This window comes from Anabas testudineus, chromosome 9 (genome assembly GCF_900324465.2).
Source record: "Anabas testudineus chromosome 9, fAnaTes1.2, whole genome shotgun sequence".
Classification (NCBI taxonomy): domain Eukaryota; kingdom Metazoa; phylum Chordata; class Actinopteri; order Anabantiformes; family Anabantidae; genus Anabas; species Anabas testudineus.
Genome location: NC_046618.1, coordinates 9,814,798 through 9,833,321, shown reverse-complemented (window position 1 = coordinate 9,833,321; position 18,524 = coordinate 9,814,798). Strand labels below are relative to the sequence as shown.

Here is an 18,524-nt window from a genome sequence, read left to right as displayed (position 1 = left end):
GATTCATTTGAGCTGTCAACATGTCATCTTCACCACATTCAAACCTCACGTCAACCGCTTGTAGCCCGTCTCTGGTGAAGGTGACCTAGGTCGTAACCAGCTGACATAGCCCGAGACAGCAGGTGAATGCGTGGAAATACCACAGTGGGAACAGCAAATACAAGAGGGTGGCAAGAATGAAAGACCAGTTAGTGCAATAGGACATACGGGAATAAGAAAACATTCGCATTACTCAGAGAAAGGAAACTATTCAACAACAAAAGTCTTTTAAATCTTTTAAGTCTTTTAAGATAATCTGCATTTTGTGCAATAATACTGAATGATAAAATTCACATGACAATTTTAACCACTTTGCAGTTTTATACTAAATAAATTACTAACACGTCAGAGATGAAAGATTTTAATACAGCAGTGGACTGTGAAAAAAGGAGGAAGGAAACTGAAACTGATGTTCTCGGGCAGAGACGATTGTTGAAAAAGACAAAATATAAAAAGAGGAAATGTGGATGTTAGGTCAACCTCAAGTGAAGGATCAGAGTGAGATGGCAAAGAATGAAGTAGCAAGGCCAATGTGAAGTGAAGTGAAAAAGAAAGTGACTGAATTGGAAGCAAAGAGAAAGAGCAAATAGCAGGTTAAAGACCATATACACGGGGGGGGACAAGGTAAGTTTACAGATAAGTGTTAAGAGTGAACAGACAGTAGGAGTGTGATGAAAGAAGCTTAGAGGAGAGTCGCAAAATAAAAAAAAGAACAGTAACGGGGAGTGGTTTAACAACGGGGGCAAGGGGCAAAGAAGAATGACGGCGCGAAGGAGAGTTTACAAATTAAGAAGGAAGGTAAAACACAACAAACGTCAGGCAGACGAGTGAAAGAACTGGATGGGAGCGCCCGATGGGCATTAAAGAGTGAATGAAAGAGCGAGAGAGGTCTGAAGCAAAGACCTTGCCTCTGAGGCAACGAGCCGAGAGGAACCAGAGACGCAGACAAAGCTGCACACTGCTCTGACAAAGCAGAACAAAGAGAAGAGGTGCATCATGGGAGTGTGAGCCTTGCGCCACCACTGACGCCATGCTGGAAAGCACACAATGGGACATATGCGCAAATCAAAATGCAAACACACACACATTCACAGACACATGTCACAGACATGACTACTATATAGACCGCTGTTGTGACTTACTTGGGTAAGAAGTCTAATTACTTATACGGTATGTTTTCCTTCTTCCTGTATTTTAAGATAAGATGAGATGAGATAAACCTTTATTCGTCCCACAGTGGGGAAATTTCACGCCTTGGACCTAACCAACACTAGACAAATGCAATAATATAATATTAATAAAAAACAAACAAACAAAAAAAAAACAGGAAACTATACAAGGCACATAAAGTATCAAGAAAGTATAAGATAAGAGAGCATTCTTGCTGACTCAGTGGCTAGGTGAAGAGAAGGGAAATGTCCAAGGCAGGCACACAAGCAAGAGAAGGCAAAAAAAAAAAAAAAAAGGATAGACAGCGCAGGGAGAGGAGAGATTTCTATGGTACAAACAGACGAGGGTTCAAGCAAAGGCTGAGGCTCAACAGAAAAGGGAGGAGGGATGTCCAATTTTAGCAGCAACTCAGGTGTGAGTGGAAATGCTGCACAGCGTTGTCTGTATGTCATTAATGTTCTGCGTGTTTCATTGTATATCCGATTATGTGCAGGTGTTTACTCCTTATTGCATTCTGTATTACATTTACTTACACAGGCAGCTAGTGCATACAAACACTAGTTGAACTAGTAAAGACACCGAGGTGGCAGGGTGAAACTACTTTCTCAGCTCAAGTGTCAAAATTCAAAAGAAAAGTATAAAAAATTCAAAAAGATATTGCTTCTAAAGTTTTTCCATCTACCCTTCCTAACATGCCCCTGTCTTGTGCTCACTCCTTCTTTTTCGTCTCCTTCCTCTCTCCGCCTCTCTGTTGGTCTCTCTCTCTCTCTCTTCCTCCGGCTGATATGCCGGAGCTGCAGCTGAACTCTGAGTAGCACTGTCTCCGGGAAAAAAACAAAGTGATCAATGTGAGAAGGCACGGGGCGCTCATGGACAGGCCAATCAATGGTGGAAAGAACCTTGCCCAGGGCCTTATGCAAATGGAAGCACGTCCCGTAACCTCGGGAGTGAACATGCGCACTAGATCAATGGGACGAGGGTAGAACCTTACAGCAAGATCAGCCTCAGCCAGTAAATATGTAATGATGAATCCCTCAAGATTTAACTGAACTCAAATGAACTTAAACTAGCTCTGCTTCTTATATCATAAAGTGGCAAGAAAGACCCTGTGCGGAAACGGGGGGGGGGGGGGGGGGGCTGGAGGCAGGACAAGAGAAATTAAAAAGAGCCTTTGCACAATGATGCAGTGAGGAAAGATGGATTTTTCGCATCCTTTTCATTGAGAGAGTGAAAAAAAAAATCAGGAAGACAAAAGGTGAGAGGAGACTTATGAATAGTAACCTCGACAATACTTGTTTGAGATGTAATGATTTTCAATTACATCACCATGGCAACATCTGTGTGTTTTGAGGAACGAAGGAGAAGAGCGGGTAACCGTGACGACCTGGTGAAAGCGCGCTCGGTCGTTTAAAACTATGGATGGTCAGACCACGGACTGGATAATACAAACTATTCAAAAGGAACATCTGACATCTACTAATGTCCTCATATACTGGAGACTGAAATTGGTATCAATCAAAACCTATCACAGACCAATTAGAAGTGGTGCATGACTTAATTATGTACAAGCTAATAGTGCCGATGGGGAGAGCGATAACAACTTCAAAGTCTGTGTGCAAGCAGGAAATGATAGACAGCAACTTATGGAAATGGTGGTGAAAAAGACAGCTTTGTAGTCAGATTACTTAGAGGAGACAAGGAAGGAGACTAAATGTGCTGAATAATGACTCTAAAAGAAGTAAAAAAATTCCCAGAGGGAGACACAGGCTTTCTTGAACTGATGATTGGAGGCACAGTGTCTGGAAGCAATCCTGATGGTATTGATCTAATGACAAAGTTTGAGGCTCCATGTTTGTCTCCAAGCTGCCGTGTACATTATAGCAAAGTTTGATCAAAACAAGACACATATACCAGCTAGGGTTTAAATAGTGTAAATGTCTTTAATTGTGTTTGGCTGTTTGTAACGTTTGAGATAACCTTTATATCCAGGATCAATCAAAAGAACAACAATTTGCACTGACACACACAGTTACGCCTTCATTATTCCCGACACAGAGTCCAGACACTTGTTCAAATACTGAACACAAGGTGAGTCACTTCCCTCAGAGCTTCAGAGCTTCACTGACTGAATTTATGAGTGCAAGAAGAAGAAAAGTTGGCTTGTTGTGGTGGTATGTCTGCTACAAAATGGGCAAATATATATAGATATCACAACAATTCCCAAAATAAACAATTACAAAGAGAGAGTTCATGCTCTGAGGGATTGATTGTTGTGATCCTGTACAGTAAAACAGAACAGATTTAATCATGACGGCAATCAAAAATGTAGCAACAACAGAAAATTAGACTTGTCACACAAAGTCAATTTCCTCAGATACTGTGGAAATAGCACAAGAGAGACAAGAGGTGAGTAAAGTATTTTCAACCCCTCTCTTCTCTCCAACACCACAAATGTAATCTAAAAACCAAAGATGCTCCTGAAACATACAGAGAAACACCAACAAAGGTGAGAATAATGGCAACGTATTGAAGGGAATACTTCACAAAGCCTATTGTGTGAGTATCCTTTTCAGGCAGCAAACCCACTGTAATTTGGTCTGCGTCATCTGCCTCTAGTCACAATGCAGCACTACAGCTTTGAAATGGATGGCAAATGAAGGCCATTTGTACATAATCACAGCAGATAGAAGAATTCAGAAGCCCTACAATGTGTTGTTGAGGAGGAAAGAAAGACCTTGGTCTATCCGTGGCAGCCAGCACAGCTAAGGTTTGGCAAAGGAGGTCTTTTTTTCCAGAAACAAGCAAATCAATTCAAATTAAATCAGTTTGCTAGCCGTGACATTTAAACAGTTCAATTTACATCCTTATGTTAAGAGGAGAGCCGCTCTCCAAGTTTCCTATTTATTCACACAGAAATTAGACATCTATATCTCAACCACTTAATAGAGCAAATACGCTGTCGCTACACTGAGGAAGAAACCATGTCTTTTCATGGTGTACAAAGTGCTGGGCATTGTCTGTCACATTACAAGCAGACCACAAGTACACAGAGAGGGATAATATAGACTAGGACGCGAAAACCATATAAGATACGCATGTATTAGCACATACATTAAGAGGCATGCTAACACATGCACATGTGCAAATGCGCATACACACTCTCTCAGTGGTGATGGTGTATGTCCTGAGGGCTGCTGTCCTGCTGTGCAGGCTGGCAGGCACTTTTGTCATGGTGGCCCTTTTGTTTCACATCAAACAAAACGCCACAGCTTTGCATACGGCTCCACTAATTTCTGCTAGTGTGCCCCAGCCATTTATCATCGCCTCTCACCCTCTCCTCCCCTAACGTGGCTCTGATAGCTGCTCTCCACCAAGCTGTTCTGCTCATGACGATACAGCCTTCTTCAGGCTAGGGCTGAGACACACACAAACACACAGACGTGCGCATATGCATAGGTGCACAAACGCATACACTGAAGCAAACACCGACCGATACAATGTGCGTGCACCCACCTGCAGACCCACACAGACAGACACACACGTCGGCACATTCAACAGACATACACACAGGAAACTGCACTGCTACTGCACTGCTCGCAAGCCCGCCAGCTATGGAGAACCTTGAGATAAAAACAAACCTTCTCTTCATCCCCTCCAGAAGCAATAGACAGGCTAGCATTCACGGTTTCCAAGGCGGCTCAGATATGCATACAACATTAGACAAGGGGATTTTCAGAGCCTGTGTACAGACGTCTTTAGAGTCAGGATGATATTGTCAACAAATTAAAGTGATTTTTGTTTGTACAATGATAAACTCAGGTGAAGGTTGCACTGGCCCTTGAAGACTACTTCAGATACTGCAGCTATAAACCTGAAACTTAGTTTGGCACAGTTTAAAGGAATACTCCAACATTTTAGGGCAACAAAACTGTTTCATGTCTGACTGAGATTTAAATACTGTCAGAAAGTCAATATCAATTTTAAATCTGATAATGCATCAGAGCATGGTGGAATCAGCTAACGTACAGTAAGAACTTCCACCAACTTCACCTTTGTCTTATGTACACGTTGTCTTATGTTTGCTGGCCAGCTGGACATCAACTTCTCTCAGCAGATGTTTGTTAAATAGCTCTGATACACAAGCTTATGTAAACCAAAGCAAACAGGTGTATTTTCCCAAATATCAAAGGCTGACACTGGCGCTGACAATACATATTACATGTTAAATTTAAAGAAAGCAGAGTGCGCGTGAAAGATATATGCACGAGTTATTTCATGTGTCAAAAGCCTCAAACAAGTAAGTAAGAATGAGGATCAAATTCAAACAGCTAAACTCTTAATCGATGGTTTTCTTGTATTTAAATATCTACATTTATGTGATTTTCCAGAGGGTGAGAATTGGATACAGGCGTTTTTGCACTGCACCATGTGTTTAGTGGGCTGTTACCATGCCAGTCATGGAGCTGTGGAGACCACAGCCAGGGCCTAGCTGCATAGCTGGCACCACCACTGCCCTAAGGGTCATCACGACTGGGAGAGTGGGGGGTAATAGTAGGACAAAACAAATGAGGACACAAAAAACAAACAAACTAACAAACAAACAAAAAAACATTGCATTGCACAAAGGAATGGTGACGAGTTTGTTTGGAAAGTTCGCCGAGTGTAATGAATAGGAAATCAGAAAATTTCCTTACTTGTACTTGGACTTATGAATCTGATTAGGTACAGAATGCACAGCGCTGCAGAAATAAGCTTACTGTTCCCTCTGCATCTTCCCATACTCTACAACATTAAAACTTCTAATTTAATCTAAGGGTGCCATATCATGGCAGGAAAATTCATTTCACCACTTTCTAAACTTGAAGCTATGTAAAACTACCTTCTCCAACACAGACTGATTCACCCTGCCGTTTTCTTTTTCTCTCTCATCCTCCACACACCAGTATAGCGATGAAGTCCACAAGGAGGGAAGTAATCCTCCACATCTATCTGTCTCACCTCAAGCATCTCTTCCCACATGTGACACCTAGCCATGACACACACACACACACACACACACACACACACACACACACACACACACACACACACACACACACACACACACACACAACCAAGGATCTCATAGAAAACTGCTTATATTCACTGTGTGTTGAAACTTATTCACTACAGATTGAAACAGATGGCACTATGTGGAAAGTGTACAGAGAGATATTTTGAAAAGCATGTACTGCATGTACAGTATGTGGCGTTCACAGAGGACACTTAAAATCTGTAATCGGGTTTTTGAAGGGCTGTTGTGGCGGCTGGCTGGTTGTCTGGTTGGCACCCACACATTTGTGTACTGGGAGACAGATGCATTCTTACATAAGACCTTACATAAGAGGGCTCCTTTTTCACTCTGTGAACAGCAAGGTTAGTGTGGGTTAGACAACCCTTCCTCAACACAACCACCACCAGCCAGTGCCACTTACACTTACACATCCACCACCGCCTCCCCACCTCACCCCTGGCAACAACGAAAGCTGAAAAGACAAGCTGAGCGGAAGGAGGGATGGAGGCAGGACCCTCATTCTGTGTGGCTCTATTCCTACTGTGCTTACCCCCCTTGCTGTTCTTGGGATGAGATTTTGTCCCCAGGTTATATTATAAAAAAAATATTATATGGACCTGGAAACTAAATGAGAAGGGCCAGTTTATGTGTGTGTGTATAGTGTATAGTTGCAATGAAGAGCAGACAGACTATAGAGGATGTATAAAGGAAGGAAAGAACTACAAAACCAGTGAAATTATACAAATGGATGGATTCTGTCATGGCTACAGAGTGATAGAGAGGGGAAAAAGGTGAAAAAGGTGGGGGACCAGCAGTCTCCCACGGCAGCGCAGCCTCTCTTTCTCTCCTGCACTCTCAGTCGGAGTGCAGTTGGCTACTCTTTGATGTATCTATAATTAGTCTGTACACAGTGTGAAGTGTTTTAAAAGAAATCAAATTGCAATGAAACACTTGAGCGGCCCAAACAGGGGCTAACATGCTCCGGAGCAAAGGGAGCGAGCAGGAGAAATTAATGGCGGGTCTTTTTGATGTGCTTGATCAGAAATGTATTTATTAACTGCAAAGGGGAGTAGTAATTAACCCACAGACAGCTTGTTTTCTCTGGGTCTTCTCATGTGTCAAATGGTTCATCCCGCAAGGCTCCACTCTCCACTTGCCTGCTCATGCGCACCCACCTCCCATCCTGTCCCGCTGGACCACTGTCTCCTCAATTAAGTAGATGGTGAGCACGTATAGGTACTGTATGTGTGTGTGTGTGTGTGTGTGTGTTGTATGCTTCTGTGTGAGGGAGAGTAAAAAGACACAGCAATAGTAAATAAGAAATGTATTATGTGGCTGCTTTAAATCCCATGCGTGTATTTATGCAGTACATATAAATACTACATTTAGTGTATGTCTATGAGTGCAAACAGCTGAGAATACAGTGCAGTAGTTAAACACTTTAAAGGAACAGTGCACTTAAACAAAAAAGAGAATCCATATGATCAACTTAGACACACCTACAGACTTTCAGGTAAAACTGGACAATTAAGGGTAGCTAATAGAAAGCTAGGACCAGGATTGTGTTTATGTGCTTGTGTAGGTGTCAGATTGGGAGAGGTGAAAAAGTTTTGACACTGACAGACAGAAGAAGCCTCGAGGGGAAACCTGACAATGGCACATGCAACCTCCCCCCCCCCCATCACTTTAAGTGAACACAAAGATCTTTCAAGTCTCTGTCTTGATGTTATACTCCCCATATTGCAACTGCTATATGCAGCACGTACTTATATATGCACGTACTGTACATGAGCGTTTTCACATGACAAGGACATCACATGAAAGAAAGCAGTTAGAACCTCATTGAGGCCTTTACACACAGAAAGAGAGAGAGCGTCTGAGAGAGAAAGAGTGACTGAGGGAAACACAGAGAGACAGAAAGACACAAATAGAGAAAATAGCTAGTCTTCGTAACAGAGAGAAAGCCCAGGAGATTGTGAGCCTGTCACGGACAAAACACTGCATGAATATTTAGCAGCCAAATTAAAATTACAAAATACTAAACAAAAAAGTGAGGGTGAAAGAAAAAGAAAGAAAATAAAATATTCCTGAAAACACCAGTGGGACAAGTGCCCACCTTTAATCCCCCACAAGCCGTATCCTCATTGTGCTGCCACCCTCCTCCTCCCCCCCTCCCCTAAGAAAAGAGGAGAGATATGTCCTAAATAATATGTGATGTGGTTAGTCTAGCAGTAATTCCTTTGGATCAAGAAACCAGCAGGCTGGTAGTGTAACCCAGATCTCTGATCGTACAAAGGCTTGCAAACACAACTAGCGTGTTAGCTCAAAAAATCTTAATACAGTGTAGTCTTCTGATGGAGTAGTATTTTAAATGCTAACACACATAGCACAGCAGATTAGCAACATGTCTTGGCGTTGCACCAAGTAGTTGCTGGGATTTCAGAAACCACAAACTTTTAGAAATTGGAAATAAATTGAAAATAAAGCAAAACCAGATTTTAGGTTGTTTTTTTTTATTATTATTTTGTATAAGCTGCACACACTTATTGTATAATACGACTAGAAATATGAGCCCACATGATCACATGCAGCTGTTTTCTTAGTCTCCTAAAGTTATTCTGACGTAGTAAATACAGCTCTCCTTCACGGTATGGGCTATCTGAACACTTCAGCTTCATTGTAAGGTAACTCTAGCTGTTAAAACACTAACCACAGAGAAAGTAGTGGTTAATATGTGTTGCAAAGTCCCACTAACACATAACAGCAAGCCAAACACATGAAAGTAAACATTAACCTCAGAAGCCTTCATATACTGTAACCCATAGAAGATCAGTACACTGTAGGCTCATTTAACTAAAGGGTGCAGTTATAATGCCATTAGGCTGGCCAAACTTTTATTTTCACCTTCCCCAGTGCGCCGTTAATTCCTTTAAATCTGCATCCCTCCCACCATCTTTCCACCTATCCTGGGTCTTTCTTGAGGCTGAGAGATCTGCATTCTCTGCAGCAGATCTGCTTTAACAGTACCACTGTTGTTGCATTGCCATCCTACTTCTCTACCCAGCCTTCTCCCTTCCCCTCTAATACCTCATGTTCTTGGTGTGAAGAGGAGGTGGATAGTGCCCAAGGACAAGGATGAACCGTACAGAAACAGTTGGTTTTGAACTAAATGCTCTTTAATATTAATCATTCCACCATGTTTCATACACTGTCGCATTCTGCTCGTCTCCCTCAGGTGACCTGTGCTGCATGCTTGTAAATATCTACATAGGATTTGATAATAAAATGGTAAATGGTCTGCGCTTATATATAGCGCCTCTCTACCTAGCTGGTACTCACAGTGCTTTTACACTGCTTCTCACTCACCCATTCACACACGCAAGCACACACACACACACACACACTGATAGCAGAGCTGCCATGCAGCTGACCTGACTCACCGGGGGCAACTCGGGGTTCAGTATCTTGATAGGGGTGTCTATACTCATATGTTGATGTAGGAACGTACACAAAGCAACACTGCAAACTTTAATTTTAGGCTGTGTAAGAGTCAGAAAATGCAGATGTTCCAACATGAACATATTTGTGAGTGATTGTTCTGACAGAAGGGTATTGTGTGTCTCAATGTGTCTTTATGACAGTGGGAGGTAGGAAGGATAAGCGGAAAACTAAAACACTCACCAGCTCAACGAAAGACAGCCCTCCATAGCTGTGAGCCATGATGAAGACATTCTTGGCTGCAGCTTTGGACACAAAGTGGTCCCACACGTACAGCACGTGTTCCTCAGAGGAACCATTTTCCTGCAACACAAAATAGCCATCCCAGTGTTAGACCCATTAAAATGACTGATGTTGTGAACTTGAATACTGTCAACTAACTATGACAAGCACAGCTGTGAAATAAAAAACAAAACACACTCAAGGTGTCCAGCCAATGAGACTTAGACATTAATAGAGTTGTCAGACATAGAAATTTAACATTACAGCATCAAAAATAATCCCCTTAGGCCAGTCAAAAAGAGAGAAGTAGAAAAGAGACAAAAAATGGTGGTTGCTTGAGGTGATTTCCTTGCCACACCTCAGCAGATCAATAAGTCTTGCATATTGCAAATGCCCTAAATGTAAAACTCAATAGGCAGGGTGACATAACGTTTAAATCTTAATTTGTAACCCATTGCTGAATCGATGGCACGTCTATACAGTAGAGGCACAATGGGGAGACACTAGACGAAGGTCAAAAGAAAAAACATACATGAGCATGCCAAACATATATATCCATGAGACTAGAGACAGTTTGGCACCACATCTCATAATTACAAAAGGAAAACACCTGCAGGATTTCATTCACATACACAACCAAGCACACATATACAGGACGAAACACACGAGCAGAAGACATAGGCGTTCATATGCAGGGATGGAAGAACAACAGTAAAAGTAAAGGCGTAAAGGGCATTTTCTAATGAACTCGTGAAATTGATTGCACACTTTGATTTCCTATCAAACTGTCTCGTTCACAATAGAAATCAACAATACATTCCCACAAGAGGTTATGCTACACTTGGAGCCTTGCTAACCTGAAACACCTGTACCCTTCCAACACTACTCTGTATTGAAGATACAGTGTATAGCACACTATATGCACACGTTTCACACACACAAGCACAATTATCTTAATTAGCATGCGGATGTATAGAAAGAAATAATACCTCAAAATAAACAAGCACACGGCCTGTGGAGAATTGCACCTCATATGTTAATTGAGTGTCAAACTGTTCCATGTGACTCCAAAACAAATAATTAGTGATATGAGGCAGAGGACAGAGGAGGTGTCTTAAGAGACCCTCCTGTGAGTTCACTCGAATGTGTTTTGCATTTTACGATACAAAGCAAGACAGTATATTCTCACCGAAAGATAATCACGTCAACATTCACTCTGATAAAAGTGGCAATTGAGATGAAAGTGTAGAACATGTTGCAGAAAACCCGGCTTAAACTTTACCTTGAGGAGAGAGTAAGGCAGCTTGTGATTCGATGAGACGTTTTCACACGTGTACAAGTTTGTGGGCAAGTGTGTGTGTACTTGTACTATTTGATGATGTGCTGATGTGTGTTTCAGTTGCTGTGTTTGTCTAGAGGTAAATTAACCTGTCAGAGTGTTTGTGTTTACTGCTAGATTAGCATGAGAGGGTTGTAGTGTCAGCACCCACATCCATTCACAGAGTGTGATGCAAGAGCAGGCAACTCTGCTCTGCCCTGCCCTTCTGCCATCAGTGCTGCGCATGTGCTTGTGGAGAATGTGTGTGTGTGTGTGTGTGTGTGTTATCTTGCATGCACAAAGGGTCTGGCCAAAGCAGAGTTGTCTATCTAAAAGGCTGTGACATCAAAGTCCTCTGAAGTCTCCCTCTTCGCTCCTCTGCCACGTCACCCTTCATCTGAGGAGCCCATTTCATTAGCCTGTCTACGTCCCTCACTCCTTCCCACTCTTCCACCATATTTTCCACCTTTTGATGATGTCACCTATTCTCTTGCCTCTTGTTTTGCCCGGCTCTCCACCCACTCAATGCCATAACAGAGCCATTAGGCAGCTTTGTTACTATACATAGCACCTTTATGCGGGAATGTGTGTGACATTTACTGTGTGACTACAGACAAAAAAGTGGCAACGATTGCTTACTGATAAAATGTAAATTTGTAGTCACACAAATTGGTGTTGAATTCATTTCGATACAATGAATACTGTGTTTCTTTCAAGAAATATTTTGCACGGTTGATGTCTTCATGGTTTCAAATGAGTGCCCCTGTTCTCCAACCACACACACACACACACACAGGGACCCAACTAATACATGTTCTTTGCCTACACCCTCAGCAGCAGAGGACCGAGTGACTGACTATCTGGCATGGCAGTGTAGTGAATTATCTACACAGCATTTGCATATTGTTGCAATTATTTCCTGGGGTTAATTAGCTGTGGTGGAGCACACCGCCCTGCGAGACCAGCTTCCTGTCACTAGCTCTCACACAGTATCTTAGCCTTATTTATTTATTTCCCACATTTCCCCACACTGACTGTGTGTACTTGCCTGGATGTGTGTGTGTATGTTGTGTGTGCATCTGCCAGCACTGTCAGAATGGCATCCCAACTGCACACCTGTTGCCAACATCCTTCAGCCATGACTGTCAGGGGACATTTGAGGGTGTGTAGTGTTTTTGTGTGTATGTTTACTGAATATATAGTGATCCATACTGTCCCTGCAGAGAATATAAAATACAAATGTGCTCCCCAGGCAGTCTCTGGACTAGACAGCCTCCAGATGCTGACAACTAACTATTATCAAAATAAAAATGGAGATCCGGGCAGCATACACACCCTCATACATGCAAACAGTACAAATACATATTTATTGTCAGTCACTATGGCCTCCAGTGCAGATATCTCCCTATAGTACAATCTAGTGTAGTAGGTATTTTCATTACACTGTTTATGATAAAGTGATATGTACTTAATGACTGGACATTGGGGTCAGTATAGTGAGGATGCTGCAAAACATGTATTTATGTAATATAACACAAATTCTTCCTAGCCAATTAACAGAGCATTGATTCTGTGTTATAACGTTGTTGCATCACCATTAAACTGCTAGACAACCTGCTACGCAACATTTTGCATGAATATCTACTGATTTTAGTCCATAAGTGGTTCCAACTGTTGACTGTGTTTGCCTTCCAACTATCTAGTTTCAAGAATTTGTTCAATTTAGCTCTTTCCATTACTTACACAACAACAACTCACACTCTATTCCAAAGCCACACATGACTGCATGCACACACAGATGCAAACTCGTACACACACACATGCTCGTGTTTCTTCAAAAGCTGTCCAGTCCAATACTTGCCCTGTGTTTATTCACTGTAATGAGAAGCAGGGAAAAGAGAGCGGGGGAGAGGAGTGTGCTGCAGCCAGAATAACAGTCTCAATGCCAACACAAACCTAGTGTCTGACCAACACAGGAAACAATGAATCTAACAACATCAACGCACTTTGACAAACAACCACTTCAGACCTCCATGCTCCTCCCTGCTGCTCCTCCTTCCCAGTCGTCCAAAACACAGGAACCTAGAATTTCTAGCTGGGAGATGGCAACCAGTGTGGACCGGAAGGAATCCAGTGGATAAGAGCCGTTACACTTTTTACACTCAGAAACCTTTCAGCGGGAGCCAGAAGTGTCAGGACAGTGTCACAGGATGCCTAAACAACTTTATTGGGTTTGGGTTTGTTTGCCTAGGCAATAAGTATTTCAAGGTGCTGGAGTGACAGCTGAAACAGATTCAACAGTAATACAAACACACACATAACACAACAATATTATCCCTGAGTTTATTCTCATACAGGAAGGGGAAGAAACAAATTGCTAAAATTACACAGCGACACTCTTGTTTTCTCACTCTTCCTCTCACAAACACACAACACAGAAACTCTGACCAACAATCTCTCTCAGTCTCTCCCATCTCGTCCCGCTCTCACGACCACACACTGGGTAAACCTACCTGCAGCCCCAGTCATTATGCTCTCTAATATGTTCTGATCAGCTCGGAACAGGATTGTTTTCATTTGGCCTAATGATTAAATATTAAATAAACAATGTACATAATTACATGTTTAGTACCAAAGAGGTTATTAGACTAGTTAGTTTGTGAGTGTGTGCGTGACTGAACACGTGTCTATGCGCACAATTAAAAAGTGGACCTCAACGACACCTGTTTGCAATTGTATTCTAATCAATGTCTGGGAAATGTACTCCTTTGCCATTGCTTTTCCTTTTTTCCCCCCCTTCCTTACCTGCTTTTAAAGCAGACAGAGAGCTGAAGTTAGCTAGAAGCTGTCTGGGAACTGATGGGTCTGCTAGAGTTGGGGAAAGAAAGGTATAGAGCAAATTAGCAGTAGAGATGGGAAAATAATGACTGTGGCATTGTGGGTAATTAGCAGGTATAGTACCTATGGAGAGTTGGGAATATAATGATGTGAGAAAGAGACAGAAAAGGGAGAATAAGGTGAAAAACATGTGCAAGACTAACAAGACGAGGAAAATGCACATGCGCGTGAGTGAGAAAGACCAATGTATGTGTGTGTGTTATTAGGCTTTGCCATAAAGGATATACAGCATAAGGAGAAACTGAGTAAGTGAGATAGACAGAAAGAAAGAGAGAAAGAGAGAGAGATAGAGAGAGAGAGAGAGAGACCTGGAGCCAGATAAGGGAGAAAAACTATAACGTACATGTTATCCTACGTGCAGATTAGCGTGCTCAGACTGTATACAATAAAATAGCATGACCTTGGCGGGGTCAGTCTTCTCTGACAATATTTGCCAGGGCATTGTTTCAAATCAATAACTCATTAACAAAGTACAAAGGAAGTTGCTGTGGGTTTGTGAGATTCTTTATTAGAAAAGAGCGGCTGCGGGCCAGAAAGGTCATCGCTGTGACATCTCGGCTAGCCTTGCGCTGCCGCCCCGATTGTCAGGTGAAATTACTGCGAGCCATTAATTGACATAAGGCAAAGGAGAGCAGGCAGGCAGACAAGGCTGTGTTTGTTCCAGGATGACCCTGAGGTGCTGTGTGCGTGTACATGTGTGTGTGTGTGTGTGTATATGTGTGTGTGTGTGTGTATACGTGTGTGTAGGTGTGTATACGTGTGTGTAGGTGTGTATACGTGTGTGTAGGTGTGTGTGTGTGCGCGTATGTCTTTATTCGGGTCAGCCTGTATCCACAACAGGGTGGTGTGCAGAGAGAGGCAGAGAGGGAGAGGGAGCTCAGTGGGTGGGGAGATGCGAGGGAGGGCAGGATGGATGTGTTTGATGGTTGACCTGACTAGAAGATTGGGAGCAGGGATCTGGGACCGGCTACACTGGTTCTGCCTTGAGCAAACACACAAACACATAGGTATCCAAACACACACAGATGTTATGTACAACACATAACACATTTCCAGAAGTGCTCACAAACACACTAACAAGCACAAAACTGAATGGACTCCTTCCTATTTAAAACCTGAAAAGTCAAGTACCCGAACTTACTTAATAGACTAAACTAAGACAGGAAGATAAGTTAATACATGCCAAGCATCAAAGTGTACGTGTACATTGGCCTCAAACACGGAAACTAAACTCATATAGTGTAGATACATGTACACACAGGTCAAAGATTTTTCTCTACCACACTCATACAGAAATACACACGCAATTACAAAGATGGCAGCCAGCCAATTTGTGCTCTGCAGCAAGCAGGTGAGCTGCCCTGTAGACCTGGTCATTGACTTCTCTTCTGACTAAGTTCAGAGGTTAATCAAGTCCCTACCTGTCCTTGGAAACGCTGAGCCTCACTTCTTGGCACGACCACAAGTCAAGGGTCAAACAAACCCTGTCTGTATAATTGCTTGTGGGCCACAGATAGGGGAAAAGGGGTGAAGGTGACGAAGAGCAAAAACCTAGTCCCATAGAGAAACACTGTTGCTCCATGTCAAATACAATTACCAGTGTGTGAACGCTGGTGTGGCCGTGTTTTAATGTTTATAATCAAGTCGTTGGTGTAGGTGTGTGTGCATGCACATAAGTGAATTCTCAAGATGTTTTGTAGCAGTGAGAACATGGGGAAAAGGACATGATCTGCTAAACACAGACAAGGACAAGGATCTCAGCGGGGAATAATGGGTCTTAGAGAGGCAGGGCCAGCTTGTTCCTTTAGGAAACACACTGTGTACAATATACAAGAGTCACATCATGAGACTTTATAGGAACAACCTCAGGACCTGAAACACTTAAAGATATGGTATGCAAAACAAAACACACGCAAAAATGTTTTTTGTAGAGGGTCTGGAATCAACTCTAATTTAATTGAGGGGTAAAAACTCCTCATGTGTGAACACTAACATACTGAAGAACCCCAATATTTTTCCTCCATTGTGCCAAATGAATCACTGTAGCAAAAGCAGAGAGATGTCATAAGGAAAGCATTCAACGTCCTGTGGTCTCAGATCTCTCATTCTTGAAGTTGCACTAAAGCTGAATACAGTGGGAGAATAAGAACAGAAGGAATAGCCTAAATCTGCTACTTCAAAATGCTATTGGAGTGAGGGTTTCTCAGTCTATCTCTCTCTCTCTCTCTCTCTCTCTCTGAACATTTAAGGAACATACAACGTAAGATGTTAAAAGGAAAAGCAGGAAAGAAACGAGAGAAAGAGAAAAAAGTATTCCAGTCATTTATAAAAATAAGTGGTGCTTAAAGAAAGGAAAAGCACTGTTTTTTGTCCCCTTTGCTCTTTTTTCCCCTACTGCTTTCCAGGGCCTGCTGGCCTAATCCCAGCCAGCCAGCCTTGGCTGAACACTTTGGAAGCTTCTTAAGCCCATGAATGTGCCTTTTGTTCCTGCCATTCCTCCGCTTGGCTGACAGAAAATAGCTAACTGGATTACTGCTAAAATTTAGAGTAACGTGAACTCCCAAACTTCTATATGGCAAAGTGCTAAGAAAGCGTTCTCCCAAACCCCCCACCCCCTCTCCAACCCTTCCCCTATCCTCATCAGCATCCCTGCGATCAGACTTTATATCCTTCCATCCTTCCCTCTGTCCTCTCTCTTTCTGTCTCCCTCCTCCACCAACATCCCCCTAAACATGAGCCAGTGGTGTGTGATCTGAAGAACGGGAGAGGAGAGGGATTAGATAAGGTTGAGAGGTTGCACACTATGAACCCAGGGCTAAAAAGTAAGAATCCTAAAAGCAGCTAAGAGCTTATTAATGTGTCTAAGGAAGCGTATTAATCAACTCAACTCTATCAGGGGGCTGTGTGTGTGTGTGCGTGTGTGTGTGTTTGTCGGTCTTTGTAATTAAATGTAGTAAAAGATAAAATGTACAATGTAATTTTATGAGTGTCACAAGTATAAATATAGAGGGTGGGGGGGGGACTTTTGTATAATGTTGGATTTCATTATATTTCAAGGAGCAGAGTGGAGAGAATATGTTTGATGGTGTGTGTATCTGAATGGCTGTGTGCAGGTGGTCTGGCAGCTCAGCAGGAGTTAGAGTGCAAGGTGTCGTGAATAAAAAGGTTTGTGTGTGCATGTGTGTGTGTGTGTGTGTGTGTGTGAGTGCTTTGAGTGCAGGTTTCTTGGGTGGGTTCTGTTAATATGAAAACGGCCCTGCTGAAGAGGTTTGATTTGATCCACCACCCACCCTGAGTAAGAGAGGTGAAGGAGAAAGACACAAACACACACACACACACGTTAAAATCTTCGTTCCTTTTCCACCTCCTTTACTCTTTTGACTCTTTTGTCTGGTGTTAAGTGTGTGTCTTTGCATATTTGCATGTGTGTTCATGTGCAGATAGAGGCAGAACAGTTCAGAGTTAAGCAGTGCCAGAGGAGACATGGACAGCAGAGACAAGGTCACACACACTAACATTCTGCTGACTTTTGGATCAAAGGTCAAAATTCAAGGGGCACCAACACAGAACCATCCAGCTCACTCATTAATCTTTATCCCAACTCTTGCAATCCCTGCATGTAAGTATGTTTGACTAGAAAATCTAAACCTTTTACATGACCCTTACATTTTCTTAATGAGTATAATTTTATAACTTGCTCCCTTTTTTTTTTAATTCAATAATTTTCATTCACCCTCTTTGTTTTTAAATGGCAGAATGCTAAATACTGCACTGATATTAAGTGTTAGATCAACTATACCTTAATTATATAGTCATTATGTTGTCTGTTCCGACTTTCATCTTCAGTATCTATGGAAAGCTAAGAGTGCTTAGCGGCAAAGTATTACAGAGGCACTGTAGTCTCAAAAAGACACACACCTGCTGCATACCATCCCTGTTTAAATGCATCTGACTCTGCCCAGCATGAATTATGGGGAAAGAAAATCAATTCTAGTATCAGGATGTTAATGTTACAACATATTTCTTGCAGGACAGAGAAACGTTGTCTTAAACTGTTGAGATTGCTGAGACAAAAAAAAAAAAGAGATAATATAACTTAGATAGAGAACGATATGAGAATCCTCTAAGTTACACCTTCAAAATAAAACAAATTAATATTAATAAAAGCTCCCATCATTATAATGTGAATAAGACGTGAACAGCATTTTCATATCCATATGAAGACAAGTGTTTCGTTGTCTAGGATTTGTGATCATTATATAACAAACTCACAAACAAACTTCACATTTTACACAGTAATTTGGTACAATGTAAAGAAATATCATG

The 18,524-nt window shown here is 42.1% G+C and overlaps 1 protein-coding gene across 2 annotated transcripts in view; it reads right to left on the bottom strand.

Moving 5' to 3' along the window:
* The window catches only part of fam172a (family with sequence similarity 172 member A), a 136,069-nt gene that overhangs the window by 62,436 nt on the left and 55,109 nt on the right, over window positions 1–18,524 (bottom strand). For both annotated transcript variants that reach the window (XM_026342895.1, XM_026342894.1), the window contains exon 8: window positions 9,944–10,063. In XM_026342895.1, coding sequence (XP_026198680.1) covers window positions 9,944–10,063 — 120 coding nt within the window. The remainder of the gene's footprint in view (window positions 1–9,943; window positions 10,064–18,524) is intronic.